This window comes from Lepus europaeus, chromosome 23 (assembly GCF_033115175.1).
Source record: "Lepus europaeus isolate LE1 chromosome 23, mLepTim1.pri, whole genome shotgun sequence".
NCBI lineage: Eukaryota > Metazoa > Chordata > Mammalia > Lagomorpha > Leporidae > Lepus > Lepus europaeus.
Window position 1 is genome coordinate 13,852,009 of NC_084849.1, and position 22,679 is coordinate 13,874,687.

The window sequence follows — 22,679 nt, forward strand, 5'->3', positions numbered from 1 at the left end:
ATCTTCTCTCCTTGCTAACTCCTCTCCTCTCTGTCTCTGTCTCTTATACTCTCTTTCTCTCTCTTTTTCCTTCGCCGCCCCTTCACTCCGGTCTGCAGGGTGTTCCCAATAAACCCTTTCCCTTACTCCAGTGTCCGGTGTGCTTTGCGACGGCTAACATTAAGATATAACACAATCCACCCACGGCCCCTCCTCTGCCCGTTCACACACTGCCCAGACCCACCTGGCCTGCCCAGCTCCTGAGTTTGCCATCCCAGAAAAGACTTTAATGGCAGCTTATAGGAAGAGCTGCTTGGAGCTTTCACCATTAGATCAGCTTTATTTTTTGTTTTATTATTATTATTATTATTTTGGACAGGCAGAGTTAGACAGTGAGAGAGAGACAGAGAGAAAGGTCTTCCTTCCGTTGGTTCACCCCCTAATGGTTGTTACAGCTGGCGCGCTGCGCCGATCCGAAGCCAGGAGCCAGGTGCTTCTCCTGGTCTCCCATGGGGTGCAGGGCCCAAGCACTTGGGCCATCCTCCACTGCACTCCCGGGCCACAGCAGAGAGCTGGCCTGGAAGAGGAGCAACCGGGACAGAACTGGCACCCCAACTGGAACTAGAACCCGGGTGCTGGCGCCATAGGCTGAGGATTAGCCAAGTGAGCCGCAGCACCGCCGGCCACATTAGCTTTATTTTTTATAAAACTCTGCTCTGTATTTGAATTAAGGGCTACACCTGCAGCTACTTTGTTCCAAAGGAGTTAGGACACGTTCATGTGTTATTTCATTTCTGTATGTTTGATTTTCCTAGAAATCGTCACGTGCAGCTTAGCACGGGTGATTCATCCCAGGAAACGCGCGAGGCGACTCTGTCCTTGAAAGGACACCACAGACTGTGCTCACACAGCCCTCAGTGGCTGACGACAGCCCTGGGATACAATCTCACGAGAAGAATCGTCACGTGTGTGGCCTTTCAGAAAACGAAACATCGCTATGTGGCACATGGCTGTACTAAAATCTCCACGTGGGACAGAATTAACATTGCTGGAGTCCAAGGTCGGGCAGACCTGGAATTAGAACTCAAGTCTCAGGGCAGGCGTGGCGTGGCAGGGAAAGCCGCCGTGAAGCCAGCATCCCATAGGGGCGCTGCTTCCCTTCCCATCCTGCTCCCTGCTATGGCCTGGGAAAAGCGGCAGAAGATGGCTCAGGTACTTGGGGCCCTGCCACCCACATGGGAGACCCAGACGAAGCACGTGGCTTCGACCTGGCACAACCCTGGGCATTTTGGTAAACGAGTGGATAGAGGATATCTCTTTCTCTCTTGTCTCTCCCTCTTTGTAAACTTGACTTTCAAATAAATAAATCAATCTTTAAAAAACTACAGGGGCCGGTGCTGTGGCGCAGTGGGTTAATGCCCTGGCCTGAAGTGCTGGCATCCCATATGGACGCCGGTTCTAGTCCCAGCTGCTCCTCTTCCAATCCAGCTCTCTGTTGTGGCCTGGGAAAGCAGTAGAAGATGGCCCAAGTCCTTGGGCCCCTGCACCTGTGTGGGAGACCCAGAAGAAGCTCCTGGCTCCTGGCTTCGGATTGGTGCAGCTCCAGCCATTGTGGCCATCTGGGGAGTGAACCATCAGATGGAAGACCTCTCTCTCTCTCTGCCTCTCCTCTCTCTGTGTAACTCTGACTTTCAAATAAATAAAAGTAAATCTAAAAAAAAAAAAAAAAAAAAAACTACAAAGAACTCAAGTCTCAGGCATCCTAGCCTTAATCTCAAGAAATACTCTGTTTCTGAGTTTGCTGGAGTCAAGGGGTGAATTACATGGGAGGTGGTAGCCTGGAGATTCATTGGCTGAACTTCGGTTCACTGAAACGAGAGTTTCCCAAACTTTCATTTCTAAAAGAAGAACAACTGTATAGTTTATGTCAATTCTTTCTAGCAGCAAGAACACTACCTAAAGGATTTTTGAAAAACAAGTAACAATCTTAACAAGAATATAAATGCCCACATTCCCTCTTTTAAAGGACTTTATGATAACATTTAAAATTATAGAGAAACATGGAAGAAATTTGGAAATGAGACAAATACGAAAATAAAAGTTACCAAAAATCCTAAACCACTTATAGTGTGTTTATTATGGTTAAAACATATGTTTTTAAAAAACAAATTCAGTGGGGCAGACATTGTGGTGCAGCAGGTTAGGCTACCACCTGTGATGCACTGCCTGGAGTCCTGGCTGCTCCACTTTCAAGCAACTCCCAGTTAATGCGCCTGGGAAAGCAGTGGAGGATGGCCCACACACTTGGGCCCCTGCCACCCACATGGAAGGCAGGAATGGAGTTCCAGGCTCCTGGCTTCAGCTGGCCCAGCCTCAACCGTTGTGGCCATTTAGGGAGTGAACCAGTGGATGGACGATCTCTGTCCCTTTCTCTTCGTAACTCTTTTTGAATAAACAAATAAGTGTTTTAAATACATAGAAATAAAAAGCAAATTTGGGATCATGTTGCACTTATGAACCCAGTTCTTTCTGGTTTTATAGCCTGTTTTTTTCAAGAAGCCACACACCAGAAGCATTTCCCAGGCTTACGAGTCTTTAAAATGGGTAATCTTTTCACCCAAAACTGGTAACTTCTCATTTAACATATTAATAACACTTCTCTCTACATATTCAACAGGTACACGAAAAGGATCAACATTCAGATCCCTTTTACCACTCTTCTTAGTAATATTGAAGAGTTATATGAGGATACTTCAAAAAGTTTGTGGAAAATAGAATCAAAAGTTTACACTGGAGTAAAAAATGTTTAAAATCCATGCACATGCAAGTTTATCTACATTGATGCATGTATGTGAGTATATGATATTTGGGAAAACAGAAGATTTTCAATTTGATACTTTTAAAAACCCTTTTCATATCAAAAATTTACATCCAACTGAAGCCTAGATGTGAAATAGGTCCCTTGTACTTAAAGCAGAGAATCGGCAAACAATGATGACCTTGACATCATCATTAAACTGACCATACAAGGAACTGAAAATTAGGATTACAAACCCAGCAGTCTGACGGCTATAAAAATGCCGTGCGGAAGTGAGACAATTTCCTTAACCATCTCTCTTCCCTATATTTTATACTAGTCCTGACTTTTCCACTACTAAATAACGAATTTCATGATGAAAATCAGTGGAAGTGGACGACCCCTCTCTGAGAAGAGAAGGGTTTGTAAGTCCTTGGTGTTTCCAGAAGGAGGGCTGTGGGGCAGAACCCACAGCAGTCTGAGGACGCCAAGCTCAGTTTCCCCTCTCCTCCCACTCCTCGGCCAAACGTGTGGGGGTCTTCCCCACACACCCAGTGAGCAACCGACTCTGCTGCCCGGAATTCCACTCCAGTCCGTGGCTTCAGACTCAGAGCCGGCGTCAGAGGCCCCAGCACTGCCCTCCGCACCTCCAAGCCTCACTGCTTTACCTCTGTTTCCGACCAAACAGCCATCAAGTGGTTCCACGAAGGTGCTGGAGTGGCTCACAGAACTCAGAAAAACACTTTGCTTCTCTTCCCTGGCTCATTCCAAAGGATCCCGATGAACACCAGACACAGAAATTCCGGGGAAGGAGCGTGGGAAGGGGTAGGTGACACACAGGCCCCTCTGGGACAGAGCAGCCCTCAGGAGGCGCCCCGTGTGCAGCCACCCAAGAGCTTGCTGCGCCCAGTCCTTCTGCGTCGTTATGGAAGTTTTGTTACGCAGGCATGGTGGAATAAACCTCTGGCCGCTGGATACCAATGGTCCCTCTTCTCCCAGGAGACTGATGGTTGGAACTCAAAGTCCCAACCTTCTAATCCTGCCTTCCCAGTGACCAGCCCCCATCCTGAGGCTACCCAGAGACTGCCAGCCATCAGTCAACTCAACGACACACAAAAACCACACAGCTCACTTCAGAGACTCCGGGGACTGTAGGGACTGCGTGCCAGGAAATGGGGACCAAGACTAAATGCAGACTTTGTAAAATCACACCCTGCAAACCCAGCAACGTGCAAAGCTCCCATCTCAGCAAACCGGTAACAAGGCAACAAGGCTCAGGCTGAATGTATTAAGAGCTTAAAACAAATAACCCTATTTGTAAGAAAACCCAAAGTAGAACAAATGAGACCCTCAAGGGCTGGGGCCTTATGGACTGATTTCAGGATTCCCAGCCCTTAGCTCACTTCTGGGCAAATAAGATTTGCCCCAAATGTTGGCTGAATAAGCACATGTAGACACAAAGCTGCCCTGGGACAAGTGAAAAGGTACCAATGCTGGGTCAGCTGGCTGGGAGCGCAGCGTTCAGACACGGGGACGGCCATCGCAGAGAAAGGAAACCCTGGCGCAGAAACTAAACTGATCAGTAACAAAAACAATCGACTTTCAAATGGCCACAGGATACACATGGGTGCTTCTCCAAAGGAGGCTGACAAAGAGCCACTCAACAGGTGAACCGGGGCCAGCAGGAAAACACAAACAGCGCTTCAGACCCACTAGCATGGCTGCGTTGTCATCAGACAGCACGAGGGTGGCTGGGGGCAAGACAGGAGAATTCGGAACCTGAACTCCAGGCTGAAGGGCCACTACTTTGCAAATCGGCCATTTCCTCAAAGGCTTAACCACCTGTAACAACAGGCGTATACATGCGTGTTCATAGCAGTGCCACTCACAACAGGTGAAAACACAAGCGCCCTCCAACTGACAAACTGTGTCACCGTCTGGCATCTCCAACGATGCGGTCACACGGGGCAATAAATGGAAAAGAAGTGCTGATCCGCGGTGAGGATCTAACCCCAAAAGGCCACACAGCAGGAGTCCACTCACATGAAACACCCGGAGCAGGCGGATCTACAAAGATGGAAAGCAGATCAGTGGGTGCCTAGGGCCGGAGGGGAGTGGCTGGGAGATGTTCACTAAGGCACACGGGGTCTCTCTGCGGGGTGATGAGCTCGCTCATTCCTGTGCCTGGGCCCCGGGGTACTCACAAGTGCTCCTCCAGGGGCCAGGGGATCAGCTTGACGATGCAGTGTCCTTGAGACCAGGCGAACCAGGAGCCGTCGGGGGAGAAGGCGACGCTCCAGGTCTCACAGCTCGACTTCCAATCGAATTGGTGGGGGCGCCCGGGCTTGAGTTCGGCCAGCAGCAGTGGTTCCTCTGGGGCGGGAGACAGCATGCTTCACAGACCACCCTCCCTCCAGAGCACCTCTGCCTGGTTCCAGTCCCTGGAGGCAGCTGTCTCCCCGATGGGAAACGCCACAGATTCCAGGAGGGAGTTGTCATTTAAGTGACCTGGGGCAGGAACAGTAGCCACAGGCCACATTCCACCGGGGTTACTCAGTCCCAAGCACTCTCCACTGCTGGTTAATCATGACTCAAAGGAGGAACCTTTGTGCAGGCAACCCAGTGAACCACCTTTTCCAATGAATGCCCGGACAAGAAGGTCTTGGAGTCTGCAAGTCAGGACCGCGCTAGATGGGGAAAAAATCAAAATCGCAGGACTGCTCGAAAGGGCAAGGCTTTCCAGTGCACTTCCGCCTCCTCCAAAGAGCGCGCAATGGAGAAATGGGAAATGGACACTAGGGTCCCCTCTCTCCTGGTTCTGCCGCTACTGATGAGTGCCCCCACCCCATCTCCCCAGCTTCCACCCCCTCTCTGCGCCCACTGAAACCTTCATCTAATCTTGCCCAGGTCTCCGGTAGTCTCCTGGACCATTTTTGTTCTGTCCCTGGAAACGCTGCAAAGGCTCAAACACACAATTATGTAATTTCTGTCAAATACATTCCAAGGCTGCTACCTGTAAAAGGCACCGAGCCCAGGCCTTTCACCTGCCCCGTGTGCCCAGCCCTGGGCCCGGCCTCCTTCCCCCAGCCTCCTGGACACAGTAGCTCACTGACAGTCACACCTGGCTCATTTTCTTTTTGGAATCTTTTGGAATCAGCATTTAAGCACCCTCCTTCCAAAACCAAGGCCTAGCACAGCATCTTGTAAAAGCAGGCACTGGACGGATGCTTCTTCATGGACTGAACAGCAGTTCAATTCTCCACTCCGAGGGAAGATTCTCAAAGGCCAACAAACTGTACTGCACACTCCAACTGGCTCCCATCCTGGATGATGTCACTTCCTGGCCTGTGTGTTACTCAGAACAGTTCCAGACTGGCCCTTTTATGGCCACTGATAAGTACTAATTTAAACAACCCACATTTCATTCCTGGGGGCACCTGTGGTGGTCACAGCAGGGGGCGGGGCACTGGTGGCATCTGGCGGATAGAGGTCAGAGGTCAGCAATTCTGCTCAACACTCTACGGAACAGGCCACCACAAAGACCAACCTGGCCCAAAGTGTCCACGGTGCCAGTGCTGGGCACAAACATCAGCCTGACTGCTCTGTAAGGTCGTCTTCCACTGACCTACAGAAAACCTCTTTATTCCATCCTCGTAAAACTCATGCCGGGTTCCCCCATCCACAACCTACACAACCTTCTGATACCCGGGGGCTCTAGCCAACGTTTCTCTCTTTATCTCCCAGACCACCCACAAGCGTGATCTCCCTCCCATGTTTCCAAGACTTCATACGTCTTCTACCCATCTCCATAGCTTCCATCCTAACCCACGCAATACCGTCTCTCCTCGCTGCCCACAAGGCAGCCTTTCTTCCAAACGTTCTCATTTCCACACTGGCCCCTCCCTACCCATCCTCCTCACCTCCCAGAGTGATCAGTTTCAAGCACTATAATCTGGTACAGCAGTGAAGCCTGGGTGCTGGGTCGAGTCCCGGCTGCTCCACTTCCAATCCAGCTGCCTGCTAAGGAGTCTGGGAAAGCAACAGAAGATGGCCCAAGTGTCTGGGCCCTGCACCCACGTGGGAGACCAGGATGAAGCTCCTGGCTTCGGCCTGGTCCAGCCCTGGCCATTGCGGCCATTTGGGCAATGAACTAGTGGATGGAGGATCTTCCTCTCTGGCACTCTGACTTTCAAATAAATAAAAACCTTTCTAAAAAACAAATAAAATAAAAAGAATATAACACAACTCCTTACCTGGCTCCACCTGTTTCCCACCTGGGTTTGTACATCTCCCGTCTCTGGCCCCAGCTCCGCACACTGGCCAACGGGCCCTGACTACACGCACTTGGTGCCAACCGCAGGGCCTTTGCACCAGTTTTCCCCAGGGCTGGCACTTTCTCTTCGTTCCGGTCTGACTCAAAGGACAACTGTTCTCTGCCCCCTGGCCCATCTCCCTCACCAGTCCTCACTTTATTCTCTCCCCCAGCACTGTGTCTCCAACCCTCCCTACCCAGCAGCCACAGGGCCACTCCACAGCAGAGACCTTGTATGTGTCTCCCCAGCAGGGAGCAGGCAGCCGGTAAATATTTGTTGGATAAACACACATGCTATACTCTTTAAATATAAATGAAATAAAGCCCCTTAAACTGCTATGCTGCTCATGTCAAACATTTCAGCCGAAGCCCTTCTGCCCAGAATGCACGCTCTATTTCTGTGACTGAGGGATTTCGTGTCCGCTATTTCAGGTTCAGGAATTTCAGGAGCTAAAAGAAGAAAGAACCCAGTGCACTCCAGTCTCTTGGAGTCTGGGCCCAAACTAAACCTGGCTACTGGAAAAGAAAAGCCATCACTAGTACGGAATTTCAGAACAAAACGGAACACAGCCCAGAGCATCCGGCTTCATCCGGGAGTGCACCTGCAGGGGCCCTTCCTGGGGAAAAAGCCTACGGATCAGGGTTTTCTTTACCTTTTAATAGACAGAAGTAGTATCTCTGTACGGTCTACAAGATCCTTAGATAGATGCTGATGTGCAGAATGGCCTAGCCGAGTTCATTAATATATGTAGCCCCCAGTTCGGATTTTTTGTGGTGAGCAGATTCAGAAGGCAACTGTCAACTCCAGACTGTAATTCAGTAACGACAGTCACCATGACATACAATAGGTCTCTTGATCTCACTCTTCCTGTCCAACTGAAGCTTTGTAACCTTTGACCAGCACCACTCCACCCCCACCCCCTAATCAGGGTTTCCTGACAACAGTGAGTGGGCTGTGTTGGGATAACCAGGCTGAAGGGGAGGACACTTACTATGAGAGGCAGTCAGTGCCAAAATGGAGATGAACTACGACCCCACTCTCACTCTCGTTTTTCCTGCCTCAGGACCTTTGCATTAGCTCTTTCATTAGCACGGAGAGCTCTCTGTTGCCCCTATCACTGGGGCCCAGTGTCCAGTGTCAACATCTTGGAGACCTTCCTAGCCTCATTCTCTAAAGCGGCCCAGTCACTTCTAATTGTTTAATTTTTATACGGGCCGGCACTGTGGTACAGTGGGTTAAAGCCCTGGCCTGAAGCGCAGGCATCCCATATGGCCGTTGGTTCTGGTCCCGGCTGCTCCTCTTCCAATCCAGCTCTCTGCTATGGCCTGGGAAAGCAGTAGATGGCCCAAGTCCTTGGGACCCCTACACCCGCGTGGGAGACCTGGAAGAACCTCCTGGCTCCTGGCTTTGGATCGGCACAGAGTGAACCAACCGATGGAAGAGCTCTCTCTCTGTAACTCTTTCAAATAAATAATTTTTTTTTTTGACAGGCAGAGTTAGACAGTGAGAGAGAGAGAGAGAGAGAAAGGTCTTCCTTTTTCCGTTGGTTCACCCCCCAAGTGGCTGCTACGGCCGGCGTGTTGCGGCCAGCGCATTGCGCTGATCCGAAGCCAGGAGCCAGGTGCTTCCTCCTGGTCTCCCATGCGGGTGCAGGGGCCACGGACCTGTGCCATCCTCCACTGCACTCCCGGGCCACAGCAGAGAGCTGGACTGCAAGAGGGGCAACCGGGACAGAATCCGGCGCCCCGACCAGGACTAGAACCCGGTGTGCTGGCGCCACAGGCGGAGGATTAGCCTAGTGAGCTGTGGTGCCGGCCTAAAATAAATCTTTAAATCATCATTCACAATTTTTTTCCAGTTTTTAAAATTTATTTATTGCAGAGACAGAAAGTTGGATAGACAGGGAGCCCCAGCCACTAGGTCACTCCCCGGATGCCTGGAAGACCTGGGCCGGGCTTGGGTTTCAGTGGAAACCAAGAGCCAGGAAGGCAGCTCAGTTTCCCACGTGGGTGGCAGGAGCCTGATTACCAATTCCTTGAGCCCTGGCTGGTCGATACCTCTCAGAGCCTGCACTGGCGGGCAGCTGGAGTGAGGAGCAGGAGCCAGGAACCCAGGCACGCTGAAGTAGGACACAGGGGTCGGAACCGCCAGGCCAAACACCCACTTCCACGGATATGTTGTTGCTTATTTGTTGTTTTGATGTATTTCCTGTCTCCTTCCCTCCCGCGTGAACTTGCCTGTTGACCACTATTGAGCCGTAGAAGGGGAGTCCAGTCAGCACAAGCCACAGCTACACAGGACTCCTGACCCCTGGAGACGCGGCCAGTCCCAACTGAAATGGGCTATTAGTAATACAGAACCCACGCCAGATTTCAAAGGCTCAGTGCAAAAACCTATGAAATTCTGCAATCACTTTTTGATTATGTAAATGAATCCAGCTGAAACAATAATATCCTAGATATACTGGACTGAAAGAGACCAAGTTTTAAATTTAATTTTCCTGTTTCCCTTTTTTTTTTTTCTTTTTTTAATGTGGCCAACAGAACATTTTAAATGCTACATGTGGTTCGTATGCCGTTCCTATTGGCCCGCTCTGGCCTACAGGGTGCCTGGCACATAGTAGACACTCAATAAATATTTGCTGAATGAATACAGGAAGCCTAACCACTGCTCTGGAGATTTCCACTGCTGCCCATTGTAATTCTCTTACAATGGGTTTTATTCAGTTTGAAAAGGGCATGAAACTCTCTGGCCTTCCCCCCACCCTTTACAGTAGCTTGGCAGCTCTTAACAGCTCTGCCCACACCCCCAAAACAGTCGTCAATCACTAGGAAAAACCCAGACCTGGAAACAGACTCCTGGTCCAAGGGAGGCAAGCCACACACCGCTTTCAGATTCAACTATAAGGAATCAATAGCAATGACGGCGGAAGCTATAAAGTGATCCAGGAAAGATCCAGGAACACAGGAGGGGCCATTTAGAAAGAATTCCCCGGGTAACACACTGGTAACCCTTATCTCGACTGGAAGGGAGACCGACCTCGCTCCAGCAAACAAAGACACCTCATTTCCGAAATTAAAAGGTAACACCACCCCAGGGAATACCCTGATGGCAACCGACCCACCCGCAATCAGACCCCTCCACGCTCAGAGCCTGCAGGGGTTCTGGGGCAAATTCTGAGCCCTGGGCCTTGGATCCTTCTGAGACTTCTCCAGCAGGTTGAGGAGCGAGGGCTCCCAGAAAAAAAAAAAAAAAAAAAAAAAATCCCAAATCCGCCCCGGATTTTCCTACAGGTGAGGTGTGGGGGCAAGGCAGGGAGGAGGCCTACCTTTGCATAACAAACTCACCCGTGGGACCCACCGAGACCGAGGGCCCCTGGGGGCTCTCCCCCGGCCAGCGTGTGAACAAAGATGGGGCAGGGCCTCCCGTCGCCCGTCAGCGCATCCTAAACCTGCCGCGTCCCCACGCCACCTCCCCGGAGCCCGGAGAGGCTGGGCCATTCTATTTACAGGGACCCACACCCCACTGCCCTGCACGGCCGGGCCCGTCACCCCGCACCCAGCCCTGGAGGGGCGGCTGATGCGCAGCCCGCCCGTGACACCCCCCGCCCGTGCCCCGAGTCCCGTCCACACTGCCCCCGGGCACCCAGCCCCTCGGGATCGCCCCGGGGGGGCTTCCCGCTCCCCTGCTCCACGCCCAGGCGCAGGTGGCCGCCCCGGGCGCCCCCACCCCGCAGGCACAGGTGACAGCCTCGGGCGCCCCCCGCCGTCCCAACGGTGCCGCTGCGCGGCCGCCGAGCCCCGGGTCCCGCGGCGGCCGCTGACAGCGAAAGTGAAACAAAGCTGGGCGGCCCGGCGCTGCCCGCCCCCACGGCCGCCCCGGGGTCACCGCCCGCTCCCGGGAGCGCGGGCCTCGGCGGGCGCGTCCCGGGCCCACTCACCTCCGGCCTCCATGGAGGACACGCGCGGCCCCCGCGGCAGGCGGCGGGCGCCTCAGCCCCCAGGGCCGCGGGCCCTCATGCCGCCCCCGCGCCGCCCGCCCCGGCCCCGGCCCCGCCGCTGCCGCGCCCGCCGCCGCCCGGAGAGGCCATCAGCTGCTTCCCGTCACATGGCGGCGGCGCGGGCGGGGCCGCGCGGGGGCGGGGCCTGGGGCGGGGCCGGCGGCGGCGCGGGCGGGGCCTGGGGCCGGGGCCGGGGCGGCGTGGGCGGGGCCGGGGCGGGGCCTGGGGCGGGGCGTGGCCGGGACGGGACGGGGCCGCGGGGACGGCGGAGGGGGGTGACGCGGGGCGAAGATCGAGGGGGCGAAGGGGGCGCGGGGGCCCGGGAGGTGGGGTGAGAAACCCATGGGAGGTGCTGAGGGGAAACGGGAGAGACTGAGGGGGAAGTGGGGGGCACGGGGAAATACCGGGGGGTGGACTGAGGAAAAAATGGGGCGGGGGGGAGCCGGGCTCGGGGAGAACGTGGGTGGGGGAGGGATGAGGACGGGCCTGAGACCCGGCGAGGGATGACGTGGTGGGGGGATGAGGAGCAGTGGGGGGAGCGGAGCTGAGGAGGACGCCGGGGGTGGGGGAAGTGCGGCTCCAGGGACTAGGGGTGGGTGCGGGGCAAAGATGGGGACATTCGGGCCCTGGGCGAGGAAGGGGCGCTGGGACCCCCGGCGTAGGAAAGCCAAGGGGAGGGAGGGGTACGGACTGGCACCGGCGTGCGGGGCGAGGGGCCGTCCTCTCCCACCGTGCTGGCCCCCTCACCCGTGTGCTGGCCAGGTGAGAGGCAGTGTCCACCAGTTGTCTGGTGCCTCACAGCTGGGGGCTTCGGAGCGTCTCCCTGGGCCCGGCTGGTGGTCGTCGCCCCAGGATGTGCCGCCCCCCCTTCACTCCCTTTCTGGTCTGTTGGCTTCCAGTCAGTCCCCCTCCTCTCTGCCTACCTCCTTCCCCCGGTTGTGTCCCATCTTTGCTTTTTAACACCAACTACAGGTGTGTTTCCTACGACTACCTGTTTTTAACTCCAGTCCCTCCATTTTAAATTTTCTCCTGTTGCCCAAGTGTTGGGCGAGCCCCTCTCTCAGCTCTGCCCATCCCCCTCCTCGGGTTACCTGCTGCTCCCGGACACCTCTGTCCTGTGCCTGTTCCAGGCCCCTGGATTACACCTGCATTTACCTGGCTTGTCCATGTGGGGCTCCTCTTACCATGTCTCTTTTCCTCTGCTCACCATCCATTTTAACCTCAGCATCCCCCATTTCCACTGGGTCCAGACTCTCTGAGCTTATATCCCGAGGCCTTCAAGTGGGGCGGGGGACAAGCGTCTCCCCCACTAACAGCTTCTTGTGCTGTCTGATATGACCCGGCTGTATCACACCTTCAGGGTGGTTGCACTGTTACAGGCAGAGCCAATAGAGGAAGGGGCTGAGCCACTGGAGAGATACGGGCTGTCTCCAGGAGACATTTCCTTGAGCCCCAAGCTAATCAACATACCTATGTGAAACCCCCATCCAATGGGCACCCCCAGAAGAATGACCCCATAGTAATGTCTTAAAAATCCGAGACACATCCTCGAAGCCGGTATCCTGTTTGCACGCTCTGCCTGGTCTCCTCTCGGCCCAGACGCTTTTCTGTCAAATAAAAGTTTCTGTGCCTTTGCAAATTGTTTCCCGGCTTTTAATTTCTATACTAAGTCGAAGAATAGAATCCACGAAACTCACTCCTACAACCGCCCTCCCCTACGCGACATATCCCAGCCCGTGCTGGTCTTCACCCTGGCTCCCATGGAGTCCCGGATCTCCACCAGCTGTTCCGGGCTTCCAAGCCTCCTCATTGCCACTGAAGTAGGCAGGCATACAGGTTAAAATTGATCAGATTTGTGAACTGGAAGACCACGTCTTCGCCACGCCCCTGTGTGGCCTCATGCCCCTACCTGATGCCTTTGCCATGCCCATGTGGCCTCATTCCCCTACCTGGCCATACCTGGGTGCCCACCAGCCTATCAGGTTAATTAACCAACCCCCTTTGGAAGTGGGTTAAAAGCCGGGCCACAGTATGGCCCGGCCTGCTCTTTTTCCCTGGCCTCTTGCCAGGAGGGGGCTGGCTATAGCCCTGCGCCTCCAGGGTGCATGGCCTTTGGGCCATGTGCTCTACGCTTCCTGGCCTGTAGCCCCGCGCCTCCAGGGTGCATGGCCTTTGGGCCATGTGCTCTAGGCTTCCTGGCCTACATGCTCATCCACGCGGCTGGTTCCTGGTGCTTGGTATGAACCCCTAATTACCTCTCTCAAATTAAGCTCTCACTCTTCTATGCATCTTTCTCACTAAATAAAAGCTTAAAATGTACCATGCTGCCTCGTTTATCTGTGCTGGTATTTGGAATTCTCTAAATATTAGGCAAGAACCCTCTTGGGCTTATTAATATCGGGGATTTAGTAATAAGCCCGTGTTGAAATCGTATGGCACCCCCAATTCCGGTAGCACATGTGGCACCCCGGATAGCATTTCTAGGGAACTTTAAGGGGCCACATTTCAGGGTAAAATTTAGGGGGTCTTCTCCGATTTCACCACCACACCCACCCCCTGTCTTCTTCACCTGTCTGCTTTGCCCCCTGCCCCATTCCACTTTCCTTGGTTTTTTCCTTGGTCTTTGGTTGTCTCCCCAGTTCCACTGAAGTCCTGGTGTCTCCAGGGCCTTATTTTTATGAACTGATTTTTTAAAAAAAATGTTTGTTTTCATCTATTGAAAGGCAGAGCCCCAGAGATGGCTCTTTCATCTGCTGACTCGATCCCTAACTACCTTCAGCAGCCAGGGCTGAGCCAGGCCTCAGGCCGGGTCTCTGGGTGGCAGGGGCCCAGACACCTGAGCCATCATCTGCTGCCTCCCAGGGTGCATTAGCAGGGAAGCGACGTATCCTGGACTTAAACTAGCACTTGGACATGGTATCTGGGTACCTCAAGTGGCCACTGGCCACACCACACCACCCTCCCCTGTATACTCATTTTAGCATGCACAGGTCATGGAAGAGAACAAAATGGCTAAAGGGACAACACTGTTGCCAGTATTAGGAAACCATTAGAAAAACTGGGGGTGGGGAGGGAAACAAACATTTTCCGAAATCTTCCTATTTACTACTAATCCGCTCTAAAGATAACTGAAGCATTTATTTAAAAATAACTTTATTTCATAATCTTAAAAAAAAATCCATATTATAACCTCAGAACTGATTTCACCCAACCTCCCACCAAATATTAAAATGTAAATAACTCAGAGGGATCTGCTTATTTTTCTTTGCAGTAGTTTCTGGCCAGTCCCGTGGTGGGAATAGTGGTTGGCACTTATTGCATCAGAATAAGTTTTACCCAGGAAGGATGCTATTCCGGATCTCAGTGCATAGGTTATGGAAATTTTCCATCATGCATTTTCCTCCTGCGGTTACAGGACTTGAGTGTGCTTGTGAGACCTGGAGCTAATAGCAAAGCCACAGGATGACAGAGCCCCTTGCCAGTGTCCACTAGGTTTTGAGGGAAAGAACTGTCATTGCAATAACCCTGAAGTGTTTCTCTCTCTGGTTCTGATAAGATCTCCCGGTATCTGAGTTAACAATACATGCAGATATTTTTACAGTACAATTTAGCAACTCGGACTTTGCCATACAAAGTCCGTAACCCACGATCAGCATGCTTGTGGATTAGGGCATGGCTCATCTTACAGGGAGGGAAAAAAAAAAAAGCCCTAATTCTTTCAAACTCCTAAAAATGTACAGACCTTTAGTCTCTGGAGTCTTAGCTGACTAGCACATATCTGTGCACATGGGGCTTGGATGTAAGTGGTAGTAATACAGATCAATCGGTCAAGGGTTTATGTAGTGTTTAGCACTAGGTCCTTGAAGCTCCCATTTGCCAGTGGAAAAACCTTCAACTATTTCCTAGCATCAGATGTGCGCAAAGAGAAGAGGAGGTTGGAAAAGGCATCCCAGGGATCTCGCAACACATTCTCTGCAATACTAGCAAGGGATTCCCACCCTTTCCCCCCACCCCCACCCCCACTCCTTTTCTTCTTTCAAATCTCTTCCCTCTGAACAGTGGATGCTCCAAGAAGTCAAGCATCAAAGACTCTAAAGGAGAAATCAGCTTAGTCTTCAGTGACTTTTGAAGCAACTTGAATATCCCCTTCTGAAATCTGACACTAACTCCCACAGTTCAGAGCCACCAAGTACAGGAGCTACAAAGCAGGGAGAGACCTAGCCAAGCTTCACAGCTGTGCGTGAGGAGTGGAAATTGAGCCCGCTTCCGAGCTGGGGATAGGGCACACCTTCAGTGACTTGCCCTAGTTCAGTCCCTTTGTTCACAAAAACAGATCTGTCCCAGATCGCACCTGCAGGGTTCCTTTAACCAGCTTCTCTCCTTAGGATACTGGAGAAGGGAAGTTCTTCAAGCTCTAGGTCTTGCCCACTGGAGCAGGATATATAACAGCAAAGAGTGCAAATTCAAGTCGAATTGTCATGTTTAGCACACGTCTATTGCACCCTTTTGAGGTCCCTGACTTGACACAGATTTGGATGAAATGAGAAGAAAAGAACCAAAAACTGCACAAGGATCTGTTAGAAGCATCAGCAGCCTAAACTCATCCGGGAACTTGGTGTATTGATCCGTGTGTCCTCATCGTTAGGAAGTAGGGAGGGAACAAGTTTCCCTGTTCCCATTTCTAGGATGGAGAAACTGAGTCCAGGTGGACTGATTTGTCTAAGGATACTCATTTACAAACCATGCATGCTGCCTCCAGTCAAGGCAACAGGGAAGGTGAAGAACCGGTTAGGCTGCAGGCTGATCCTAGGGGTATCTCCTAGGAGGCTGCTGTGAAAATATGTGAGGTTATAAGGAAAGGCACTTCCTCCCATCAGACCCTACTTCTTTTTTAAAGAATTTTCTCTCCAGGGAAACCAAGGTCATCAGGAGCGCTCTGATAAGGCCCTGGCTGAGACCATTCTACCAAGAACAAAAGGCACCAGCAGCAACTTAGAGTGCACGTCTCTTTCTTCCCCAAGGGAAGACAAAGAAGACCCCTAGCATCTACTGAGAACCTCCCAGGCCTTTCGTATCCAGAGTGGCCTCATCTGTCCTCACACCAGCCTCAAAGGAAGGTGTGGTTTCACCTACTCTACACATGAAGAAACAGGCCCAGGGAGAGGTACGTCAACCAAGCCCATTAAAAATACGAAAAGGAGCAGGGCCCCGATTGCAGCCTGAGTGTTTCTGACTCAGAAGCCTGACCCACTCTGCCTTCCTCGGACTTGTATTAGTCGCTGAAACCTCAGCTCTTCCAGAGACCTGGCATTTGCCTGGTTCCTGTGTCATCAGCTCAGCTGGGTGGTTGTAAAGGAAGTTTCCTTATCACGCCATGATAGGTCGTTGTGTGCTGGGGCAAGCTGGTTACCAACCTTTAATAGTGGCAAAGGGCACCAACACCCAAGTGCCTCCCCAGCCTGATCAGTGTTTGTCACAGTAGGTCAACCTGGTAGAGCCAGGAGTCACAGCAAAAGTGGCTTCTCTCCCACACACATGGCTCCTTCCCAATGCTTTCTTAGCATCCGAAAATCTTACAGCCTATCACAACAATTTTTGTTTAAAAATGGAAGGAAAAGTGTGTGTGTGCGTGTGTGTGTGTGGACGCATGCGTGTGCGCACGCGTCCATTTTGCAGAGACCCAAACTTGCTAGTGCAAGCCCCCAGGCAGGGGTCCAAGTCAAGTCCAAGTCCAAGTCAAGGAAGAACTCATCTTCAATACTGCTTTCAGGACAGAGAACACCGGACAATCCTCTTCTTCAAACTGGTCTTTCTTCTTCTTGAACAAGGTCACTTTGTGGCTCACTGCTATCGTCTGCAGGGGGAGAGCAGACCCAACTCTGAGTGATCTCAATAGAGGGTGATTTCTAGTTCTTTCCGGGTGAGCCATGCAATCGGCTTTCAAAGAGAAGGTGGGGCTGTATACCCCACCCCCCATTGCTGTTCTAGTCTTTCAGTGTCCTCCAGACATGCTGGCCACCCTCCCCACTTTGGGCTCACACCCCCACCTGCAAAGCTCTTCCTCCCTTCTGCTTATTCCAACTCGGCTGTCCTTCAAGACCAGCCTCCTCTCTCCCCTCTGCTGGAAAGCTGCTCCCGACCAGTGCACCCCTCCACACACCCTCTCTCAAAGTGTGGGCTCGATCTTGCTTCCGATGCAGTTCTGTACATGTTAATCTGTCCACCCTAACTGGCCTTGGAAAGCTCCCTTTGTGCTCTTTTTCCGTTACATCAAACAATGCACAACTGTATCTTTCCCAAGCTGGGCCCTGGATAATGCTTGTCAGGATAATGCTTGTCAGTTTGATGCCTGTGTTGGTAGTCAATACTGGTTAAGTGTCCCTTACCCAACCCACCAGAAGTGTTTCAGATTTCAATTTTTTTTGGAATATTTACATATACATAATGAGATATCTTGGGGTTGGGACCCGAGTCTAAACATGAAATTCATTTATGTTTATACAGAGCCTGAAAGTAATTTTGCATAATATTTTGAATAACTTTGTATATGAAACAAAGGTTCTGTATGCTGAACCATTACACTGGTGGCATCATGTTGGTACCCAGCAAGCTTCAGATTTTAGAGCATTTTAGATTTCATATTGTCAGATTAGGGATGCTAAACCTGTAGCAGATTCTCTGGTTTTATATTAAACTTTAGCTTTTTATCTTGCCCAGCCTTTAAAAACATTGAGGGGCCGGCGCTGTGGCGTAGAAGGTTAAGCCTCTGCTTACAGTACCAGCATCCCATATGGGCGCCAGTTAAGAGTCCCGGCTGTTTCACTTCCGATCCAGCTCCCTTGCTAATGTGCCTGGGAAAGCAGGGGAAGATGGTCCAAGTGCCTGGGCCCCTGCACCAGCGTGGGAGATCTGGATGGAATTCAGGCTTCTGGCTTCAGCTGAGCCCAACCCTGGCTCTTGCAGTCATTTAGGGAGTGAACCACCAGATGGAAGACCTCCCTTCCTCCCCCACCCCTCTCTCCCCGCCCTCCTTCTCTGTATCGCTGCCTTTCAAATAAATAAATAAATAAATATATTTTTAAAAAAATCTGACCTCCTTCCCTGGAGATTTCCTGCTGGCAAGGTCTCTGCAGCAGATGAGAGAGTTTTTCAGGAAACAAGGAGCTCACCTTGCAGATCCTGGAGTCCATTTCCCATCTGTTCCAAGTTCCCATTCACCAGCGCCGTCACTCTATGGATGTGGCCATGCTGGTGCACTTCCTTGGGCAACTCTGCTCTCACATTTTCTTCCTCTTCCTCCTCCTCCTCTTCCACAGCATCTTCTTCCTCCTCCCCTTCCTCTTCCTCTTCTGAATCCACTAAAACCATGACATCACCTATGTCTTGTCCCCTGATTTCCAAAGGAAGAAACACTAATCAAGAAGAGACCTTGTTTTTCCCAACCTCAGCCTGCACTAGATTCTCGGCAACCCCTGCAGTGATGCAGGAAGTTCTTCCTGTATCTGGCTTGGGTACGTCAAGAGACGTGCCAACAGACTGCTATAGATGGACACAGCTCCTGCCGGGTGTCTCCTACCCCTGCTCCTGCGGCAGGTGGCCACAGTGCCCCAGGCATCTACCATTCCATTTCTCCTCACAGCACTTATGTGAGGGTTCTTCAAAAAGTTCATTGAAAATGGAATTCAAAGATAAACTTATCTGTAAAATAATTGAAATCCACGTATACTTTTCTCATTATGAATTTTTTTTAAGATTTTATTTGTTTATTTGAGAGGTAGAGTTACAGACAGTGAGAGGGAGAGAGAGAGAGAGAGAGAGAGGTCTTCCATCTGATGGTTCATTCCCCAATTGGCCGCAACGGCCGGAGCTGCGCCAATCCGAAGCCAGGAGCCAAGAGCTTCTTCCGGGTCTCCCACACAGGTGCAGGGGCCCAAGGACTTGGGCCATCTTCTACTGCTTTCCCAGGCCATAGCAGAGAGCTGGATTGGAAGAGGAGCAGCCGGGACTCGAACCTGAGCCCATATGGGATGCCGGCATTGCAGGCGGAGGATTAACCTACTGTGCCACAGCCCCGGCCCCCTCATAATATGAATTTCCATGAACTTTCCTTTCCTTTTATTCTTAAAATGAGATGAAATTATTCCCTCCTTGGGGCCGGCGCTGTGGCTCAGCAGGTTAACGCCCTGGCCTGAAGCGCCGTTATCCCATATGGGTGCCAGTTCGAGACCTGGCTGCTCCACTTTCAATCCAGCTCTCTGCTATGGCCTGAGAAAGCAGTAGAAGATGGCCCAAGTGTTTGGGCCCCTGCACCCATGTGGGAGACCTGGAGGAAGCTCCTGGCTCCTGGCTTCAGATTGGCGCAGCTCTGGCATGAACCAGCAGAAGGAAGACCTCTCTCTCTCTCTCTCTCTCTCTCTCTCTGCCTCTCCTCTTTCTGTGTATCTCTGACTTTCAAATAAAGAAATAGATATTTAAAAAAAAAAAAAAGTATCCAATTAGAATTCCATTATCCAGCACAAAGACAAAATGTAACATAATAAAATGTAAAAAAAAAAAAAAAAAAGAAAAAAGAAAAAGAAAATCTTTAAAAAAAAATTATTCCCTCCTTTTAAAAATTTTGTTTACTGGGGTTAGCGCTGTGGCATAACAGGTAAGGTGGCCACTAGCAGCGCTGACATTCCGTAGAGGCAGCGGTTCGAGTCCCATATGCTCCACTTCTGATTTAGCTCTCTGCTAACCTGCCTGGGAAGGCAGCAGAAGATGCCCTTGGGCCTCCACACCCATGTGGAAGACCCGGAAGAAGCTTCTGACTCCTGGTTTTAGATTGGCCTGACTCTGGCTGTTGCGGCTATTTGGGGAGTGAATCAGTGGATGGAAGATCTCTCTCTCTCTCTGTCTCTCCTCTCTCTGTAACTCTGCCTTTCAAATAAACAAATAAACCTTAAAAAAAAATTTTTTTTTTTGCTTACTTATTTTGAGAGGCAGAGAGACACAGAGAAAGAGAGAGCTCTCATTCACTGGTTCACCCCTCACATGCCTGCAATGGCTGGGACTGGTCTAGGCCAAAGCCAGGAACCAATAACCCAATCCAGATTCCCCACGAGTGGCAAAAACACAGCTTCCTGAGCCGTCACTGCTGCCCTCCACGGTCTGCATTAGCAGGAAGCCAGGTTCAAATCCAGGTACTCTGATGTGAGACGCACATGTCTTAAGTGGCTTCTTAACTGCTAAACTAAACACTGGTGCCCTGGGCTAGCGCCATGGCTCACTTGGTTAATCCTCCGCCTGCGGCACCGGCATCCCATATGGGCGCTGGTTCTGGTCCCGGTTGCCCCTCTTCCAGGCCAGCTCTCTGCTGTGGCCCGGGAGGGCAGTAGAAGATGTCCCAAGTGCTTGGGCCCTGCACCTGCATGGGAGACCAGGAGGAAGCATCTGGCTCCTGGCTTTGGACCAGCGCAGTGTGCCGGCCATGGCGGCCATTTTGGGGGTGAACCAGTGAATGGGAAAGAAAACGGAAGGAATGGGGTGAACAACAGAAGGAAGACCTTTCTCTCTGTCTCTCTCTCTCACTGTCTAACTCTGCCTGTCAAATGAATAAAAAAAAAAAAAAAAAAAAAAACACTGGTGCCCCATGAACTTTTTTAAGACCCCTAGTATGCTCGGATTTCAAAATTATTGTGCACCAAAATTAACTTATCTTTTAATTCCGTTTTTTCCATGAACTTTTTGAAGTACCTTGTGTATACTATGTTCTCACCCACAAGGATCTTTCTGCTCCACTTACCGAGATCTCTCATTGTTTAAGGCTCAGGTAAAGTCCTCTCCCTCCCCCTTAAGCCGGGAGCTGTGACTGCATTTGGAGTCCATGCACCGCGGCTCGGCATCAGCTGCTCCACAGTTTATCGCTTGGCTTTGCCCACCCAGCCGGGATGCACATTTCTTAAGGGGGAGCAGGTGCCATGCGCCAGTCCCAGTGCTAGGAGCATTCCATTCTCATTCACCCTAGCAGCCCCACTCTGTGAAACAGAGGAGGGGACTACAGCTCAGAGAGGGTCAGAAATTTTCCATGGGCACACAGCTCGGGAGGGGCAAAGCTGCAATTTGAAACCCAAGTCCACCCATTCCAGAGTCTGTTCCCAGGACACCACCCTGCTGCCTCCTGTGAGAAACAAGCCTGGGAAGCACAGACTCCCGGGGAAACTGGGCCTCAACTGCAGGGCGGGAAAGGGCACGTCCTCCCAGGAAAGATGGTCCCACAGCAACGCCATCCCATCGTTAGGAATGAGTAAAGGGCAAGTCTTTTCCCAAAGGATCTCAGAAAACACTTCTCTGCTCCTACCCAGACTCTCCTTCGGAAAGGAACCCATTTGGTTACTTGGCTCCTCCTGGGATTCCTCTGGGAGGACTTCTGGGCATGCTGAGACTGGCCTTCCAAAGATTGTGTGAGACCATGACTCATTCTTCCTTTTCCATCTTTGTAGAAAATTAAAACCAGTGCATGAACGGCTAGGCTCAGCATGCACACACTGTCTCTATATCTCAACAGCAGGTGACAACGTGCTCAGCCCTGGGGTTTGGCACCCAGCAGACCTGGGTCTGCAGGCAGACGCTGCCGTTTACTTTCTGGGTGACTTTGCAGATGTCACGTCACTGGGCCTCCATCTCCTTGTCTGGCAAATGGAAAAACCACCACCACCCCGAAAAGGCGACGTGAGGATTGAAAACAATGCCTCAGGAAGCCCCCCATCTAGGGTCTGGCACGGCCGAGGCCACTGTTGTTCCAAGGAAAGAAATAAGCAGACTGATGACAGAAACAGTTTCTGAATCGGGGAGGCACTCACCTGAAAGTGTTTCCTACTGAAGGGAGAAAGGAAAAAAAAGTTAATATCCAGTAACATCCGCTTCAGGCCCACCAGAGTTTTATCCATCAATGTAACACCGAGCAAAGGTGAACAGGCGAGAAAGCCGGCCCATGCTGAGAGGCGACAGGGTTTTCAGGCGTGGGAGGTGCCTCGTCACTGTGTATCTTCACCCAAGGAAGCAACTGATAGAGTGGACTGTAGACTTGGTGGGAGCTCAAGAGAGGTCCCCTTCCCCCACCCACACCTTTTCAAGAAGCCTGCAAGAGGAGCAAAGGGGCCCAAGGCAGTCGTACCTTTCCAGCAGAACATCGGGCTGTAATACAACATGAGCCCCGAGATAACGGCCAGTCCCAGCAGGAGGAGGCTGACGATGGTTCCCACGATGCCCACAATGTTTAAAGGCTCTGTAAAGACAAATCACACTGTTGGCTCTCTCCCTTAATGCATAACGCAACTGAGACAGCAAAACTTCTGTGTCTGGGTCCAGCTCCTGTCTTATCTTGGTTTCATGACCTTGGGCAAAGCATATGACCTCTGGAATGCAAGACAAGTATCTCATCTCCTAACCTCAAACAGAGAGTCTGTGGGAATCAAATGAAGCACTTTTTTTTTTTTTTTTTTTTGACAGGCAGAGTGGATAGTGAGAGAGAGAGAGAGACAGAGAGAAAGGTCTTCCTTTTTGCCGTTGGTTCACCCTCCAATGGCCGCTGCGGCCGGCGCACCGCGCT

General features: G+C 51.6%; 2 protein-coding genes across 5 annotated transcripts in view; both read right to left on the bottom strand.

Annotated features, from left to right (window-relative positions):
* The window catches only part of WSB2 (WD repeat and SOCS box containing 2), a 23,233-nt gene extending 12,117 nt beyond the window's left edge, over window positions 1-11,116 (bottom strand). The window contains exons 1-2 of one of the 2 annotated variants that reach the window (XM_062182388.1): window positions 11,030-11,116; window positions 4,981-5,149 (exon numbers count right to left, since the gene is read on the bottom strand). In XM_062182388.1, coding sequence (XP_062038372.1) covers window positions 4,981-5,149; window positions 11,030-11,042 — 182 coding nt within the window. In that variant the 5' untranslated portion in view covers window positions 11,043-11,116. Of the gene's footprint in view, window positions 1-4,980; window positions 5,184-11,029 lie in introns of those variants that run through there. The other variant, XM_062182387.1, reaches the window with a different exon arrangement.
* A 3,996-nt stretch (window positions 11,117-15,112) lies between these two features.
* The window catches only part of VSIG10 (V-set and immunoglobulin domain containing 10), a 39,405-nt gene continuing 31,838 nt past the window's right edge, over window positions 15,113-22,679 (bottom strand). For 2 of the 3 annotated variants that reach the window (XM_062182393.1, XM_062182392.1), the window contains 4 exons: window positions 22,245-22,355; window positions 21,931-21,946; window positions 18,259-18,479; window positions 15,113-16,943 (listed from right to left, as the gene is read on the bottom strand). In XM_062182393.1, coding sequence (XP_062038377.1) covers window positions 16,888-16,943; window positions 18,259-18,479; window positions 21,931-21,946; window positions 22,245-22,355 — 404 coding nt within the window. In that variant the 3' untranslated portion in view covers window positions 15,113-16,887. Of the gene's footprint in view, window positions 16,944-18,258; window positions 18,480-21,930; window positions 21,947-22,244; window positions 22,356-22,679 lie in introns of those variants that run through there. The other variant, XM_062182394.1, reaches the window with a different exon arrangement.